Raw genomic sequence first — 18,593 nt, forward strand, 5'->3', positions numbered from 1 at the left:
ACATACTCAAGGTCATGTCCTAAGAAGATCTGCTAGAACAACTCACCACCCTCTCTATTTGAATGATTATGTTTGCAGTCATGCTATGTTGCATTCTCCACATTCTTCTATTGTCTGCATCAATGATTGTCATCACACATTAACATCATCTTTTTCTATTCCAAATCATATATGCTGCTTAACTGACTCAACTATATATAAGAATTTGCCTCTTTCTGATACTGAGTCACATGAACCTTCAACATATGAAGAGGCTGCTGCCATACCTGCTTGGCAAGTTGCTATGCAACAAGAGTTATCTGCTCTTGAAGCCAATGATACTTGGGTAGAGGCTGCATTACCTAAGGGTAAAAAGCCTATTTCATGCAAATGGTTTTACAAAATAAAAAAACATGTTGATGGAACTGTAGAGCGATACAAAAGCAGATTGGTTATCAAAGGATGTACTCAAAAAGCTGGAATAGATTACACTGAAACTTTTTCTCCAGTTGTAAAAATGACCACCATACGAAGCCTTATTGCTACTGCAGTAAAAATGAATTGGACAATGCATCAATTAGATGTAAATAATGCATTCTTACATGGAGATTTACATGAAGATATCTACATGAAACCTCCTCCTGGATTCCTCCTTTCTGATCCCACAAAAGTTTTGAAATTAAGAAAATCCTTGTATGGTCTCAAGCAAGCTTCAAGACAATGGCATGCAAAGCTTTCTACAGCATTAAAATCAAGAGGATATATTCAATCAAAGAATGATTACTCTCTTTTATAAATCAATGGGCAAGCACATCATATTTGTAGCTGTATACGTGGATGATATTTTACTCACTGGCAATCATTTGGAAGAAATGCACAATCTCAAAGCATTTCTGCATTCCACTTTCAAAATTAAGGATTTGGGTAATTTACATTTTTTTCTTGGCATTGAAATATTGAATGTTGCTAATGGTGTGATTATGACGCAGAGGACATTTGCAGCTGAATTATTAAAGGAATTTGATCATTTCAAAGCAACTCCTGCACATTGCCCTTTGGAAACTAAAATCCAATTGAGAATCAGACACTGGCAAGCCAATCCCAGATCCTAGTTTATATAGAAAACTGATTGGTAAGTTGAATTACTTAACTAATACTAGACCTGATCTAACATATGCTGTTCAATTCTTAAGTCAGTTTTTACAAGATCCTCGAGAACCCCACTGGCAAGCTGCTCTGCATACTTTAAGATACTTGAGTAAAGATTATAGCAAAGGCATCTTCTTCAATACCTCTGCTGACTTGCAACTTGAAGCTTACTGTGATTCAGATTGGGCCTCTTGTCCCAATACCAGAAGGTCAGTCAGTGGATACTTTATCCTTCTAGGTGGTAGTCCCATTTCTTGGAAAAGTAAGAAGCAAAATACAGTTTCCTTAAGCTCCGCAGAGGCTGAATATAGATCAATGCGCAGAGTTACGGCTGAACTCGCATGGCTTACCAGGTTATTACATGAGTTCACCATTCCTAATATTGTTCCTGTGCCCCTGAAGTGTGATAGCCAAGCTGCTATCTACATTGCTCGCAACCCTGTCTATCACGAGCGCACTAAACATATTGATCTTGATTGTCATTTTGTGCGGGAAAAATTGCAAGATGGTCTAATCAGTTTGTCATATGTTCCCACAAAACACCAGTTAGCTGATGTCTTCACCAAAAGTCTTCCTGGACCTGATCATCAACTACTGATCTCCAAGTTGGGGATGTCATCACCCTCCAACTTGCGGGGGGTGTTAAACATACTTAGGTTTTTTTTAAATATTTTCAGCAATGTTTTTAGACATGTATTATTAGATATATATATAGTCTATCTCTTGTATTTCATTTTAACACACAATATACGAAAATAAGAAAGGGGATATACAAAATCTAATTTTTCCCTTCCTTTCTCTTTCTCTCCTTCTCTGATATTATCTTCTTCTTCATGAACATTACATAATCAAATCAACATCGTTCTTGCCTTTCCCCATTTATATTTTTCAAAATAAAACATTTTTTATGATTAAATAAGCCATCTTTTTATTCATCGTGTCAACTGTCATTATTCTTTTAATAATTTTTCAGGTGTTCTTGTTAAGGAGAATTTACGAATTTTAATGTCGAATTTTGACTACGATTAAATATATTCATGTAGAATCTGATTAGATTTATCTCAATACTTTCTAAATATTGATTTTTTAAAATTTTTTAAAATTTACAATTAAAATTATTTTATTTTAAAAATAAATGAAAAAAATATTTAGAAGTATTTAAAGAAGTTTCATGAAAATTTCTAATGGAACTATAGGGTCGCCGGTCGCACAACATATGTGACTCAACTAAGGTGAGTTGTACTGTCAAATAGATTTTACGAATTTTAGTGTCAAATTTTGATTACGATTTCTTATTAATTTATAAGAAAATATATATTTATGTAGGATATTGTTAAATTCATTTCAATATATACTTTCTAAATATCAACTATTTAGAATTTTTAAAAACTCACAACTTAAATTATTTGATTTTTAAGTTTTCATTGGGTTTTGCGAAAAAAGTAAATGTGAAGAACATATGAAAACAGAGGGTGTATTATCTATAATTATTTTTATTTTTATTATTTAAATACTATTATTATTTTTTACTATTTAAATATTATTTATTTATTTATACTTAATTTTTAGATTATAGTGATGTAATTAAATTTGATTAGCATTTTTGATTAGTAATATTTTTTGTTTGAAATTTATTATTATTGTTTATCGTTGGTGTGAACGAAAATTGTTATGAATGTGAATACTAATTACTTTAGTTTAGGGTTTATTACATATGTGTTTTAAGATTAGTGATTAAATAATTTTTATTATTTATCATTATTTTTAATGAAGCTTATTTGATCTCAATGTACCGAAAATTAATTGATAATATTGTATCACGTCATGCACCGTCAAAACTTCCACCATCCCAAATTCCTTTAAGATTTCTTATAGTTGATCTCATTATACCTGAATTTATTTGATAACATCAATAATATATAAATAAATTAATTTTCTAGTAAAAATTAAAGAATCAATTATTTATAATAAATTGAGATGAATTAGGCATGTGTAGAGAAAGGCTTTTGACACCCCGTGCGGCAGATCGAAAGCATCATAATGAAGGGTAAGAGAAGTCGAGGAAAACCTAGGAGAACGTGGGAGGAACAAATAAAGAAGGATTTGGGTAGTTGGAGGCGCCATATCCAACTACTAATGTCCTCTTAGATTACCTCTTGGTATTCTTGCGATCTTGCTTCTCTCGTTTCTTTATTAGTTTTTTGTTTTCTTTTTTTGTAGTTGGTTCTACTTATTTATTTTATCTATATGCATTCATTTTATCTTTTCCGTGTAGCTACGTCACCTTATCTCTCTCGAGCCAGGGGACTCTTTTGGCCGCGCTCTCCTTTATGGGTATGAGTTGACGCCTTCCTTCCCTCCCAAACCCTGTCTATAGTTTTTCTATGAGTGGAATACACTGGGTAGGATGATGATGATGCTCTTTCGCTTTCTAGTTGGTGTTCTTGTTTTTGCCTATGCCTTTTATATCATTTTTATTCGTTTTTACCTAGTTTCTTTTATAAAAAATATATTGGAAGAGACTTGCTTTGCAAGACAAAATAAGGTAAATGAATTTAGCGTACAAAAATGTAGAATTAAGAGACATAATGCACAATTACTCTTGTAATAAGCAATTAAGCTCTATGAAAGTTTTAGTTGATACCAAGTAATGAAATTAGGCAAATATCTCGAATGCTAAAAACTAAATTATTTAATATGATTTTTTGGTAATTCGTAATTGGCACGGGTAAATACAACCTGGTATGTGTTTTAATTTTATGAACCCTTTTATACACACTTGTTTTCGCCTCTTAACTTCCTACCTTTTCATCCCATAACCGGCACAGACTGCATTGCTCTTCATCGTAAAAGATTTCAGATGAAGAGTGCACCATTTTAGTGGTTTTTGTTGCTGGCAGCAATTCAAATTGGCGAGAGAAAATTAAAATGTAGATGAATGAGACTATTAATACCAGCTTTCTGCTCTTTTTACTCTACCCAAAATACATTAATTCACTACATCATTTTTGTAACAGACAGTATAAATGCACTGTCAATAAATACATAAGCAATGACCTTTCATGAAGAATATACGTCTATTTGGCACTAAAGCTCACAGCGGATACATATAGTACATACAATATAAAAATTATATCTGCCACAAATATCCGAGCAAATTTTGAATTTTGATGAGTTATAAAGCCAGTTTTCGAACGGTCAAATCCTTGAGAGAAGTCACCAATCGGAAAAACACTTTGAGATTTTGTCCAATCTTATCCTGCACAACGACAAAAATGATCAGACATGTGAGGTATCAAGTTTTGAGATCAAGTAATACTCACTTCTTTTGTGAGTCAAATGTGGAGCTTACAACACGAAATTATGAATGAGATTGAGAGTGCCACAATATCAAGAACAATCTTTGTTTCTACTACAGTCTACAGTAGTGTAATGTACATCTAACCCTTCCAAACTCCGCCTAGATGGTAGGCACTTAACATCGGGGCAATGAAATGTGTACAAATTGTTCAGAACAAAACAGAGTTCCTCAACTTCATGTCACGCAGAGGTAATTTCTAAACAAACACATTAAAACTTAAGGCAAATTGGAGTTAAGAGAGAGAGAGAGGGAAAGATACAAATAAAAAGCTTTTATGCCAAAGCACTATCTATCACCAATGCTAAACTCTGTTCGAATCAGATGCAACAACTTGGATGATCACAAATCAACCCCAAATTAATACCTCGTTTAGCAATTCCAATCTTTCTAAGATTGGAAGTAACTTTCCACATAATGATGAGAGCTCCTGCTCAGATTCCTTATCTGAAGTATATGTAATCAGCATCCTATTTCCATTTGTTTCAGCCATAAAAGAACTGTAATAATCAAGCCATTACACACCAGTAAGTCTAGTTAGCAGTTGCATAATACAGGAAGAGAAGAAGGAAACAACTCAAAAAAAAGAGATGACGCAAAGAATCCCAAGGGCAAAGAACATACGTGTCCTGGAAATGAGTTAGGATCACATTCAAAACATGCTCTGCCAATAAAAGCAATAAAGTGACCAGCTGATCTCGATCACCGACTATTTGGCACATCTCGACCATTGCAATATACCGTCTGCAGAGACAAGAAATAAGGTAATAAATCTCCGACAATTGCTCATAGTTATCCACCAATAAAAAAGCTGCCAGAAGGCCAAGGAATAGCGAAAATGCTATTTGATCAAACACTACGAAGCGCAGGGAGCATGTTCTACAGATCCAAATTATTGTAGGTGCTTTTCCTGCAAGAACTCATTTTCAGAAACTAAATATTGTCAAAGCAATACCATTTCCACCTTGAAATGTGGATGCTGTCTACAGAATAGTGCTGGCTATGGGGTAAGATACATAATAACAACCACAGTACATATACTGAAATACAAATATCATTAATTCTAACCAAGCATAACATCTACTTGAAGAATTGGATACCATATATACTGACATGAGATTCACCCAGCAGATCCCAGATTAACAATAGATTAGTAAATATAGTAAATAAGCTTTAACAGCAAACTCACTGACTATAAATAGCTACCTTGTGTTTGTGTTGTCGGATGATGATACACGAGTCTTCTCGGTGAAAGTACTGATAATGCCATCCACTTCTTGTCTTGATAGCTCATTTACATCTTGAATCTAAAAAGTCATGAAAATTAAAATGAGAGCCAAGTCAAAGTTCAAGGGGGGTATTATAAGAACTTCATAGTTTTCTTCTTCTACCTTATTAAGCAACAAAGACTTCTCATCAGCAGCCCTTTCCAGAGAACTTGTTACAGTATTGAGAAAATGGACAAGCAAGGCTAATGTTGGTTGCAGCTTTCCACCAGATTTGTGATAAGCTTTTTGACGATCTGAAACCTATATGCCCCAGGGTCAGAAATATAGTGACAGATTACAGCATCATTTTTACCTATTGTGTATAAGCACATGATTTCATGATCATTAGCTCATGGTCTAGAAATTTACCTGCAGCCTAACGGATTTCTTTGTCACTTGAAAATATAGGTAAGAACATAGTTTGAAGCCTATATGAAATTTCCTTAGTTCTAATCTCCTTCGGTTCTGAAAGAAAAAAAGGGGAAAAAAAACAAAAATCAGTTACAACTTCACCAAATGACTTGACAACATATAAAAGACAAAATAAGTGAATAGAGATAAGAGCATATACCAAGGGAGACAGCCCTGAAGAAACAGAAGAAAATGATTCCGTATCCTGTGAGAACAAATCACACATCATCCGAAAAAGGCTTTGAACAAAGCCATACTCGTCATTCTCTTCATAAGGCCAGACCTGTAAGATTCGCAAAGTATAGATAGTGAATTTGGGCTAGATGACATAAAGTAATCAGATAGTATCACACAATCCCATAGGTCCGTCAATACAGAGAACTTTAGACACTTTCCCATCAACCAAGAACATCAAAAACAAAAAGCACACGAGAGATTAGGAGGAAAGGGGTCGTGTAATAGTATACAAGTAACGAGAGAAACCTCAATACATAAATAAGACTTATTTAACAATGAGTAACTAAAATCAGTCAAATGATCAAAAGTTTAATCTGTGGTGTAAAGAAATGATATGAAGCCAAAGTTACAAAACAGTAATAAATGCACTTTTTTATCGACTTCTCAAGACCATTGCATTCTTTTCTGAAACCTAAACAAGAGGGCAGAGTTGTTCCTTTTTTTCTTTGCCTTTAGTGCTAGATGCCAATCAGGTCAAAACATAAACGCCCAACCAATACCTTACTTAATATGCCAACAACAAGATTAATAAGCTCCATCATTAATTCATCAGCTTCAGAAATGTTTTCCAGCAGAGCCCGGTCAAATAGAGAAGGATGGGCTTTCACAAACTCCATGGCCTCACGGACAATTTTATTCTTCACCTATCAAGAGAAAAAAAAGATATGCATTCTGCGTCAGAATATTTCTCAAAATTTCACCAGTTACATCTAAAATCATGCACTAGTATAGAAAAAAACATGGTAATCACCTAGAATAAAATGGTACGTACTAGACAAAAATCTTAAGTGTCACTTAGGCCAATGCAAAAAATCAGCACACCAAAATAGAGGAAGCATCTAAGAGAAGGATATGCGGGGAAGAAAAGACATGGAGTGAGCCGACAGATTGATAGCATAAACCTCAAATGGGGTTTGGTTATGTCTGACAACCACTAACAAGTATTCTGCTGATGTTTGACCAACTAAAATCATACGCATTTCAATCACTAACTAGGTTATTACATACTCGATAAGAAATTCTTAAGTGATCTTAATAGGACATTTAATAAATGTATTTGATGGTAACGTATCACCTTTTTGACAAGTAGGAAAATAATCATGTTTACAACGCAAACGCCAAGAAAAACTCTGTTTGTATTTTGTGTGGAAATGGATCTAAAATGAACAGTTAGATCAGACAAATTAATTCCTTTATCGTTTATAAAATGCTAGAAATATCAAAGATCAAATTGTCAAGTTTTAATCAAGTGTTATAATCAATGCACTAGTCAAGATCGGAAAACTGTAATGGAAAGATATAGATTAAAAATAATACTTTAACAAGGTGTAAAAAGTTAGATTTAGTAGACCAGATGGGGGCTTTAAGAAATCAACAAATGCACTGATGTTATAAGCTGTAGGAAAGACAACTATATTCACAAACCTCGAAGAAATCAGATGCATCGACCAATGAAGTCAAAGAAAACACCAATCTCAATACTGGAGCAACTACTACTTGTTGCTTGTCCGCATTTGCTGGTATTTCCCTTCCAAACCTAGTCTCCAACTGCCTTAAGCTTCCCTAGCACAGAGATAATGCAGGTTAAAAGCATCCAATAAACCAGAGGACGCTAAAGTCAAAATTAAAAAATACCTTCAGGGGTATATGCAAGGCTTTGCAAGTAGCCAAATGCTCCAAGATACCCATAGAGGACAGAACCTGGGCTCCCGCCTTTCCATATTTATGACTGATTCTCAACATCAAAGCAAGTTCAGCCTCTAGTGTACACGCTCTCTGCAAAACCTCCATAGGGCGACGAACATCCTATGATATAAGTCCAGAATATTACAAGTTTAAAACAGTGAAAGCAGGTCATATACAGGAAAAGAGATTTTTTGTCAAGAACTACCATAACATTTGAGTTTTTGTAAAATACCAAATAATATTTTAGACCACTACCTAGAAAAAATTTTGGTTTGGTACCACAACCAAATTCCTTTTGACTTCATTTTTTCCGCGAAGCCCTTTTGGCATCCCTTCTTTTGATTTCAGCCCCCAAAAAATATACCAAAAGTTACGAAAAAACCTAGGAACAAAATTCTTTGCCTTCGAAAAATTAAAGAATTTTCAAGAGTACTTCAATTTTTAACTGTGGTCAAGTACGAGAAAGGTGAAATTTGAGCCTCTGATTTTCTATCTTACATATGAACTTAGGGTTTTGAATTTGAAATGATGGGAAATATTTCTGTAAATAAATCAGGGTTTGCAAAATTGGAAATCTTATTGAATTGAAAACAACTAAGCAATTCAACCACACATGATGAAAGGAATCGTCATTTTTCTTATTTGTTTCACTCTCTATATCATATTTGATTCTTTAAAATTTTCATGTACGATAAAGAAATCTCATATTGGAACCAAAAACACAGAAAACACATTTTTAGTTTAGAATTAGATGAATTGAGCAAAAAAATGAAGTATATGAAACTCAAATGAATAGTTTGGAGAACGTTGGGCAGAAAAATGCTTTGGTTGACCCTACAGTCGAAAAAATGAGGCCAAAAGGGAATTCCACAGTGGTACTAAGGCAGAAAAGTAGGGCAGAAAAATGTTTACAGTGGCTCATAAAATCATGTGCACTTCTTATTTATGTGAAGCTGCAGATCATGTTTGATATCAAGTGTCAATTGCACACAATCTCTTTGTTATCACTAACAAGGATATGGTTGCGGAAATCCAATTTACGTAAACCCGTGGGAGTCACTTAATGGAACTGGGGTAGTGGAGTGCTATAAGTAGTGTTGTTGGGTTATTAGGTAGTTCTTTACAAAAAACTTGAAAGGAGGTTATTAAAATACATTTCCAGAAAAAGAACACTCCACTTAATGTACTGAAGCTTGCTATTAATCACCAGAGAGGCACTAAACAAGTCAATCGAGATTTCAAGAATTACTACCAAGTTTCAGAGATTGTACTTCACTTATAAGTTCTAAGAAAACAACACAAATCTGGTCTAAACACTTGGTATACACCAACCCCAATGCACGAACTAGCTAATATTACTAATAACATTCCTGATTAGTTCCATCAACATAGGGAAGAAGCCAACTGCAACCATTTCAAATTAAAATAAGTCGTAAACATATAATCTGTGACCAATGTCCACATATACAATATTGCAATATAAAAAGTCTTATCTCACTGTACATACATCATCTCTTTAGAATCTTAATTTGAGCCCTTAGTCCACCAATTATACAAATGCAGGTACAGAAGGTAGGCTCTTGACATTTATAGACAACAAAGGTTTACAACGTCAAGTGATACACTTTACCATCACACTACATCACTTCCTTTTACAAATTTAAAATTTAACTTATTTTCCCTTCTAAGGATAAGTGAAAGTAGGTCATTCATCATCCCCGGCATGGTACGAAACCAATTTAAAAGAAAAAAAAAATACAAACCTGTTGAGAAAAATTACTGATGCTCATCAAGCAAGACCTCAGGAAACCTCTGCTCTGAAGTTGGTTCAAAAAGAACTTCTCGTGATCTATACAAACTAGCGCATCAAGAACAAAATGAGACATTGTCTTCCCAGATTCACTTCCTTGAGTTGCATCTTTGATGACCTGCATATTCAAGGAACGTAAGTTTATAAGAATCTAGAATCAACTAGTAAGAAAACACCAAATATAAGACGGGCTAGAATGATCCAAGTGTACAACGAACCGATGATGGCATTTTTTTAACTACTAAGACGCAAACAATTAACAGAGTTATGTTCCACTCAAGGAAAAAAATAGTTGCACATAAATGAGAATTATCAGTAGTACTATAGCGAATACTGAGAACTATGTGTCAAAACAGTACCTGAATTCATAAATTACTTATTGTGAATATTATCTAGGTGAATTCATAGATGACTCTCACCCTTACCTTATTCATTCCAACTCTTTCTAGAATACCTTTTAATTACACAGAAATGTTCTGTTCCCAAGAGAAACTTATTTGCAGTATCCTATCTTCTAATTCCTTCACTAGTACAAAACCAGAACAGATCGATACCATTCTTGCTTCTGTCCAGCTCAAGAAAACTGCAAGAGAGCTTAAAAATGGCCTTTGTTCCAAAAAAATCTGAGAAAATGGTAGATTAACAGCTTCAGAACAAATCAAACACTCCTAAACAACAATCAAAACACCTTGCATTGCGTCAGAACCATTGACCACTTTCATCTGAAAAAACATGACACTTTTATAGCCTACTAAACTTTGCTCCTTTAGTCATAGTATCTGGTTTTTCACTTTATGTTTAGCTTATCTGATAGGCTGTTAGGGTGGCGAGGAAGGACAGGGCTTCAAGTGTGTCACTTCAGGTTAGCTTCAAGCTTTTCAACACTTCATATGCATCATTGCAGGTTAGCTTTATGCTTTTCTATCCCAGAACTGAAAAGTGAAAAGGGGGACTATTGACTGAAAAAAAAGTCCTTATTCTCCATCTTGTTTCCCCACCATATGATAAAGCATCTTTGTTGCAAAAGAACTCCCAAAAAGAGGTTTTTAAACAGCTTTTAAAAATTAATGAAGCATACGATAGACAGCCTGATACCTACTCCTGTCTTGATATCCCACGTGCAGGGCTGTTCTTTGTCATCCTCATAAGGCTATTCCTCTCGAACAATAAGTGATTAACATCAAGATGGCATTATACTTGTCAAAAATCACTTAACCCTATACCAGTTTATGTAGAAGTCTTACTTTGACAGTTGAAAATCTAATGGACATGATTCAGTGGCATGGGATGAGGGAACACTAAACACAGACATCCAGCAATTTAATGCACATTTGGGAGAGCACAAAGAAGCAACAACTTTCACACATGCACAACTGATAGATTTTACACGCCACATCAAACAGGAGTCACTAGTCAGCTTAACAATTACAAAAACGCCTCCAATCTAAAAGAGTTGCACATTCCAAGTTATCTGAAATTGCTCCACTACATTATCAAATTATCTCCTTGGAATTGGTTCAAAGCAACTAGTCCACCTCATGAAAAGAATTGCAATTATACAATATAGAGCAATAGCATACCATGGTGTACTTGCAATTTTTGGTTCCACATTTCAATTCTTCAGTTCGGACAGTCCACTCATATTTACATAAATTCAGCGTCAACAGATATTGAAAAAAGAAAATGTATTTCAAGTTTAATTACAATTCATTATAATTTATATAAGAAATGAGGGAATGATGGACCCACCAAATCTAGAATAGCTTGACCTTCCTTGCGCAATATAGAGAAATTTGATCGTGCCAGTTCCGCTTGTTCTTTGTCAATCTGGAAAATCAACAGGACATTCAGGATTTCACCATTAAAACATATTCACACTTTCATGCTCATACAAACCCTGCACCGAGGACATGGCTTGTATAATAATCAAAGGGCACCTTTTCAAGGTCCATATCTTCACTGTCCTGTTCAGTTCCAAGTAGTAATTGCAGAATCCTCCTAGGTACATCAGGGTCGAGCACATGCTGACAGTATTGGAAATAGCTCAGAAGCAACGCATATTGCCTATATTGATAAAAAAAAATATTTATCATGTAATGGAACCAATAAGACTGCAAGAAAAACATGAAAAGAATACAAACCTTCTCCTTAAGGCTTCGGATGAGTCATGTCTCAGCAGTGCCAGTGTAAGTTTGAATAATATAGAAAGACAAGCTCCATTCGATAATTGTTTAAACATGAGAACACCAAGACAAGTTAGAGCATCAGAACTAAAACCAGCAGGGTACAAATATCTATCATCCCGTAACTTGGCCATACATGTGAGGGCAACCTGAAAACAATGAGGTTGAAAGAAAATTTCATCGACATGAACAAAACAGGAACAAGAAACAAGAATCAAACAAAAGCATGTATGGGCACCAGAATACGGAGTACCTGAGTCAAAAGAAGTGCCATCTTGAGAGAGCAGTCAACTGATGCAGAAGCACTCAAAGACGCATCAAGTAATCTGGCATATTACCAATTACACCAAAATTACAGAGTACCAACTACATAGAAGAAAATGTTAAAATTTAGAAAATTTACTTACTGTAGTAAGACTTCAGTTCTATTTTCAAGGGATGATAATCTTCTTGAAGCAGAGATCTACATGGAAAGTAACAAAATAGGGATGATAATCTTCTTGAAGCAGAGATCTACATGGAAAGGAAAGACATAACAAAATAGGGATGATAATCTTCTTGAAGCAGAGATCTACATGGAAAGGAAAGACATAACACAATGGAAACATAGAACACAAAAGAGATAAACACGGCGTTGCATGTACACGCAAATTTTAAAGGGAAATACTCCATCCGTTCTTTAGAGTGCGTTTGAACAAAGAAAGAATAAAAGGAAAGAGAGGAAAGGGAGAGAAGGGAAGGGGAAGGAAAAGAATTCGTTTTTCCTTTCAAATCTCTTCATTGCAGTAAATCTTTGTTTCTCACTAAATGAGAAGGTCATTAATCCTCCAATTACTCCAGTGCCATTTGTTTAATCCTCCTAATTTGCTATCCAAATGGAGGAAAATCAATCCCCTCCCCTCGTTTCCTTCCCATCTTGCCTTCCTTTGCCTTTAATCCAAACAAAGCATTTAAGTATTCTCTAAGACTATGCCACATATAATGAAGTTATGCGTTATACCATTGGCATTCAAACTTCCAAGTATTAAAGTGGTAACATAAAAAGATTTGATAAGAATACACTGCCAATTTAAGTGATAAATATGGAATAAGCAGTGTCAATTAAGCTGGCAGCTAAGAATGTAGAATGATCATAAAGGATGAGAAAAGAAACAAAAAAAATATTTTCTTTGAAAAGAGATAAGAACCTCAACAATCTGCGACCAGCTTGTTAGCATATGAAGCTGCGCAGCTTGCTCCTCCAGATTTCTGTTATATTTCCAGGCCCATCTCAGCAATTGCTGAACCATCTCTCGTAAATTGTTAAGCTCGAGTTCATTGTCAAATGAACACAGCTGGAAATCAAGGATACCCACATCAAAATATGAACAGGGAAGATAGAAAACACATAAAACAAGAGACTGAGATGAGACGGATCACATAAGACAAATTTAATACACACACCTGCCAAAGTTTGTCGCGGAATGCAGTGAGGTTGATCAGACGATCTCCTCGTTCTGAGTAATAATATATACCATCCTTCTCAGACGCAGAACTTCGAAGTATTTCCTCTGCCTATAGAATACATATCTCAAGTAAACAAAACTATAATATGATATATATATACATATATATATATATATATACATATATATATATATACATATATATATATATATATATATATATATATATATATATATATATACATATATATATATATATAAAAGTTTATCCCAATCTCATACCAGCAAGCTAAATTTCGTATTAGATACAATTTGTGAATAGTCTCTAGTGACCTCCGGAGGTCTAAATTGTATAATGTCAAGCAGTTCTAATGCCTGGAGAAGTAGATAAGATACAAGTTAGTTGTATTAACATAAAAGCCAATATAAGACAATCTGAAAATTGAGATAAAAATATCAAGCAGACAAAGAGTTCTCTAATAAACTAATACAAATCCATTCCTAATTCCAATCATGATGAATTCCAGGTATGCCTAGACAGGAAACCACTCCCATTCAGAGTGCCACATTGGATCAAGAAACACTACTTTATTCACAAGCTCCCAAGTCCTGACTAGAGTCAACACCTGAAAATCACCTTTCTTTTCCATCGAGAATACCCGAGGCCAGTCTTAAGCATCCTCCCCATAAAACAAGGTCGCATCGTATCATACCGGCATCGGCCACATTTTAAAGTTTTTCAAATTTACCAAACCGATATTGCGCGTTCTGTAAAGGTGTAAATATTAAAACGGTTAAAGTGATATCTCATGATTTAGGCCGATATTTAATGGTATGACAACAACATCACTCTCAATACTGGATCACAATGTCGTTACCACACTCATGACCATTGCAATATTTTTGCACGATGATCCTACAAGCGTTTTCCAATCCTTAATCGTCCCAGAATTACCCAATACATCTACTTCATTTAGTTAGGTTATAGTAAATATTGTCAGTCGATTCTCGGAATCCTCACAAGCCGATATGAAAACTACATACCCCACTTACTAGAACTTGGGTATACTTTCATAAACAACAGGTAGTCTAAAAAAAGAATTTGAGAATGCTCAAGCATGAGCTAGCTAGACAGAAAAGATTATATGCCAAATAAAGAAATATGCAACATCTTTTGACTTTTCACCCATTAAACCTCTTCGAAATGCAATCGATCACTAAGACCTAAAAAGTCCTTTCATCTTAGAATCCCTCATGTGCTAGTGTCTTGCTTGGAATTATTTGGTGATAATGCTCATGTTAACAGCAGTGAAAAAGTTTTAGCTATTCTCCTAAATTTTGAATTATTCTCTTCATAAGATAAACAGTCCAAATATTGTTTCTTTGGATTCAAGTCAATCTATTATCTTTGATAGTTTGTCTTAATTAGCAGTCACACCATACATAATTTTCCCCTTAACTTTAGTGATAACCCCTAAAAAGGTGGTTTTGAGAATATCATAAGATAAAAAGTCCAAATATTGTTTCTTTGGATTCAAGTCAATCTATTATCTTTGATAGTTTGTCTTAATTGGCAATCATACCATACATAATTTTCCCCTTAACTTTAGTGATAACCCCTAAAACAGTGGTTTTGAAACTTGGGTATTGAGAAGAATATTAGGAAACTCATAAGAATCAGAAAATCATTCATCCTCTTTTTATCTCTTCTTTATGAGGGGGTTAGGTGACAAAATCGTATGACAAAAACTCATAAAAAACAAGTGGCCAAGACTAATTAAGTAATTAAGGATACGGCAGTACATTTTTTTTACAAAAAACCTTTCCACTATTTACCTCATCTTCCACCTGTCCTAGTTTCTTCTCTCTCTGCTCTCTTCAGTCCTCTCCTCTCTGGTCTGATTGCTAGCTTGCTAGCTGCTCCAGATGCAAATTTTACATGTTTGAAGGATATATGAAGAAGAAATGGATACATTGTTCAATGACCCAGAACATGGCTGCCAGCGATTCGGGACGGATTCAACCCGGATTCGAAACGAACGTTCCTGATCGGAGATTCCTGTCCGTTCCGCAATCCAGGAAACAATGGGCTATAGAAAACATGATTCCCACAGGTATAACTACCCATGAATGTCTTTTATTATTGAAAAGAAATGCAAAAAACGTTAGCTCATCATGGTGACCCGACAAAAGTTTTTCTCTAGCAGAGGGTTTTTAGATTTAGTGGTTTGAATTTGCAAGGTTGCCCCTTTTACTGTTTTGGATCTATTGCGACCTTTTGACTTTCAAATGTCAGCACTATTTCATTACTTTGACAGTTAGTGTGCAAAATGATCAAATAGGATGCTTCAACTATACTATCTTACAGATCGAACTATATTTTACAAAATCACAGCTATGGTGATTATTGTCAAAATTTACTGAAGCAAAAATAAAGTATTAAGAAGAACTAGTTATCTACAGGAATCACAAATAACAAAACAAGGCATAAATCAGAAACAAGTGGCTTATATACAAAGAGCCATCATGTGCAGTCAACAAGCAGACGAAATGCCATGTGAAAATACCTTGCTTTTATTGATTGTCCTGGTTCCAGCACTTTCTCTATTTTGCAGAGAAAGGGAAGATGTTATGTCTTGATCACCCTCCAGCCCGTTTGTATCTTGCCCAAACAAATAAGCAAGAATCTTATGGCATGTTTCTCTATGACTGGAGTTTTTAATATCGCCAGAGTGCAACTCCACTGTCAGAAGCTTCAACAGCCAAGCTCTCTGAAAACATGACAAAGTAACAAACAATGAGAAATTATATATCAGGACAAAACAGAATGCTCCATTATATGGTTGATAACTGGGATCAACCATGCATGTATATTTCATAACTGGAGCAATAATAAACATGGTCAAGAGTTATGATAACCAATATAATTAATCTATTCGATCCGAGCTTTGAGGCACGGGCTTAACATATTACTTTGAGGCACGGGCTTGTCATAACTAATTCAAATATCCTTTTTTCTCTTAAAAATGCAACCAGTATTAGTACCCCTAGTTCAACTTAGTTGCTACACTTGCATGGTAACTACTATTCATCAATCAATACTATTTTACTTATTCTATATTTATAAGAAAAAATAGTCAAGTGAGATCTTCATAAATTCATCTCAATGCATATTTTCACAATATCAACTTTATTCAATTTTATTATGCACAACTAAAGATATTAAAATCAAAATAGTGTGAAGTATAGCAACTAATTTGAACAACGAAAAGTACTGATTAATGGTTCCCAAAGAAAATAGCCCACGGAATGGGGGACATTAATGCAACTACAATACTTAGGAATATATGCTAAAATTTTGCGAATTGCTTAGGGGTAAGTCAGACGATCGGCTGACATCTATAAAAGTGTAAAACTGTCACACAAACTTTAAATAGAGTTGAGTACTAACAGGTATAGCTAGCTTAAAGATCAAGCACTCAGAAAGCTGTAGTAAGCACATTTGTAAAGTGACAAAGCAAAACGAGCAGTGCGTTTCTAATACATACTTGGAAATAAGGTCAAGCTGACAAGTAAACTGCTCCACACATGATGATAGAGCGCAGTACATGAAATAAGACAGTTAAAAAGGCAAAGCTAGTTTACCACGACAGACTAAAGTAATAGTAGATTTTCATGTCACACAGAATGTACCAAATACAAAAACATGCATGCAGTCACCGTGATCTGTTGCTATGCTTTATTTGTCTTGTCTATAAGAATATGATAAATCACTCACATTGATGGACAACACGTAAATAGAAAAGAGCAGCAGGGGGAGAAGAAAGACCAGGAAGAAGATTTGGGGCAAGGAAAAGCACTAATGAAACTTGCAAAAGGAGCAAACACCCTAAACTTTGCAACACAGAATGGCCTCACAGGTGAAGAGACAATCATCATCCTTTAAGAAAAACCAACTCCTGTAGAGAATAGATTCTCATCATTGGAAGTCAGGCATAATGCATCTTTGGAAATCCATCGTTATATTTTATGGATTATCAATCCAAATTATATAAAAGATTCTACCCAAAGGAAATGATGAAAAAGTTGGCCTTTCAATGAACATTATTGACTTTTGAAAGTTTCAAAATGTTTACAGAAATACCTTATTTGGCTAGTAGATTCTCTATAATTCTCTCCACATCACTTGAGTTTATTATATCTCTCTCCTGTCTTTTATAATCTTACTCCTCATCACAAGAGTGCTTTGTCTTAGCTCTGTTTATCCCCAATCCTACTCCTCATCAAGCATCAACAAAAACACATCCTCTATATTATGGCTTCGCACATCGAACCCCTCTTGACACACCAGGCGGTTAGGGCAATGTAATGTTATTATGGTGGTATCTCACTCTTCAACACATGAGCTCTTTTAATAATGAGCACCTCCAATACAATGCCGCAACATGTTACTAGAAGTCCCGACACGGGTACGTGTCCAAGTGTTTAGTTCCGCTTAATTATGGATTAATATTATATTTTTGGTCCAAAATAAAGTGTCCAAGCATCATGAACTCATACCTATGTCCGAGTGTTGAGGATCAGACAAGGGTACTTAAGATAAAATGAAGATGCTCGATAACAGAGGTTGCAACTATTTTAAAATAAAGTATAAAGAAAACACAAACACATCAAGTTATCAAATTCACAACCAAGCCATAATGTGCACACAATAGAAGCTACTTGGTAAGTTTAAGAGGAAGTGATCAAAAATAACAAACCTGATGAAGTGAGCTGGTTCGCAAAGCCTGGGAACTATTCCGTTTAGGCAATAGAACAACACCGACAGTTTCCAAATGCTGCATTGTAACGAGAGGATCACTAACATGTACATGTAGTAGTTTTCTCAACTGAAAAGATGATGAACAGAATGCACTCTGAATAGTACCTTTACAAAAAAATTATATCTCTTACTACACAATAGGTCCATCACTGGACCAGATGTCAGTTCATCAACACATAACTCGTAAAGAAGCTACAGAGAACAATCAACTTTATCAAATAATAAAACAAACAGATCAGACAAGA

The 18,593-nt window shown here is 34.8% G+C and overlaps 1 protein-coding gene across 3 annotated transcripts in view; it reads right to left on the reverse strand.

Moving 5' to 3' along the window:
* Positions 1 to 3,489: 3,489 nt before the first annotated feature.
* LOC130816140 (nuclear pore complex protein NUP205) overlaps positions 3,490 to 18,593 on the reverse strand; it is a 36,655-nt gene continuing 21,551 nt past the window's right edge. Inside the window, exons 24-45 of one of the 3 annotated variants that reach the window (XM_057682786.1) lie at positions 18,454 to 18,540; positions 18,287 to 18,364; positions 16,094 to 16,297; positions 13,809 to 13,901; positions 13,525 to 13,635; positions 13,269 to 13,415; positions 12,489 to 12,544; positions 12,335 to 12,407; positions 12,040 to 12,230; positions 11,836 to 11,962; positions 11,648 to 11,725; positions 9,852 to 10,016; positions 8,038 to 8,178; positions 7,828 to 7,965; positions 6,903 to 7,046; positions 6,326 to 6,448; positions 6,124 to 6,219; positions 5,878 to 6,015; positions 5,693 to 5,793; positions 5,111 to 5,230; positions 4,854 to 4,986; positions 3,490 to 4,387 (exon numbers count right to left, since the gene is read on the reverse strand). In XM_057682786.1, the coding sequence (XP_057538769.1) occupies positions 4,304 to 4,387; positions 4,854 to 4,986; positions 5,111 to 5,230; positions 5,693 to 5,793; positions 5,878 to 6,015; positions 6,124 to 6,219; positions 6,326 to 6,448; positions 6,903 to 7,046; positions 7,828 to 7,965; positions 8,038 to 8,178; positions 9,852 to 10,016; positions 11,648 to 11,725; positions 11,836 to 11,962; positions 12,040 to 12,230; positions 12,335 to 12,407; positions 12,489 to 12,544; positions 13,269 to 13,415; positions 13,525 to 13,635; positions 13,809 to 13,901; positions 16,094 to 16,297; positions 18,287 to 18,364; positions 18,454 to 18,540 (2,628 nt within the window). In that variant the 3' untranslated portion in view covers positions 3,490 to 4,303. Of the gene's footprint in view, positions 4,388 to 4,853; positions 4,987 to 5,110; positions 5,231 to 5,692; positions 5,794 to 5,877; positions 6,016 to 6,123; positions 6,220 to 6,325; positions 6,449 to 6,902; positions 7,047 to 7,827; positions 7,966 to 8,037; positions 8,209 to 9,851; positions 10,017 to 11,647; positions 11,726 to 11,835; positions 11,963 to 12,039; positions 12,231 to 12,334; positions 12,408 to 12,488; positions 12,545 to 13,268; positions 13,416 to 13,524; positions 13,636 to 13,808; positions 13,902 to 16,093; positions 16,298 to 18,286; positions 18,365 to 18,453; positions 18,541 to 18,593 lie in introns of those variants that run through there. The other 2 variants (XM_057682784.1, XR_009042712.1) reach the window with 2 other exon arrangements.

The sequence above is a fragment of the Amaranthus tricolor genome, chromosome 6 (assembly GCF_026212465.1).
Source record: "Amaranthus tricolor cultivar Red isolate AtriRed21 chromosome 6, ASM2621246v1, whole genome shotgun sequence".
NCBI classification, from domain to species: domain Eukaryota; kingdom Viridiplantae; phylum Streptophyta; class Magnoliopsida; order Caryophyllales; family Amaranthaceae; genus Amaranthus; species Amaranthus tricolor.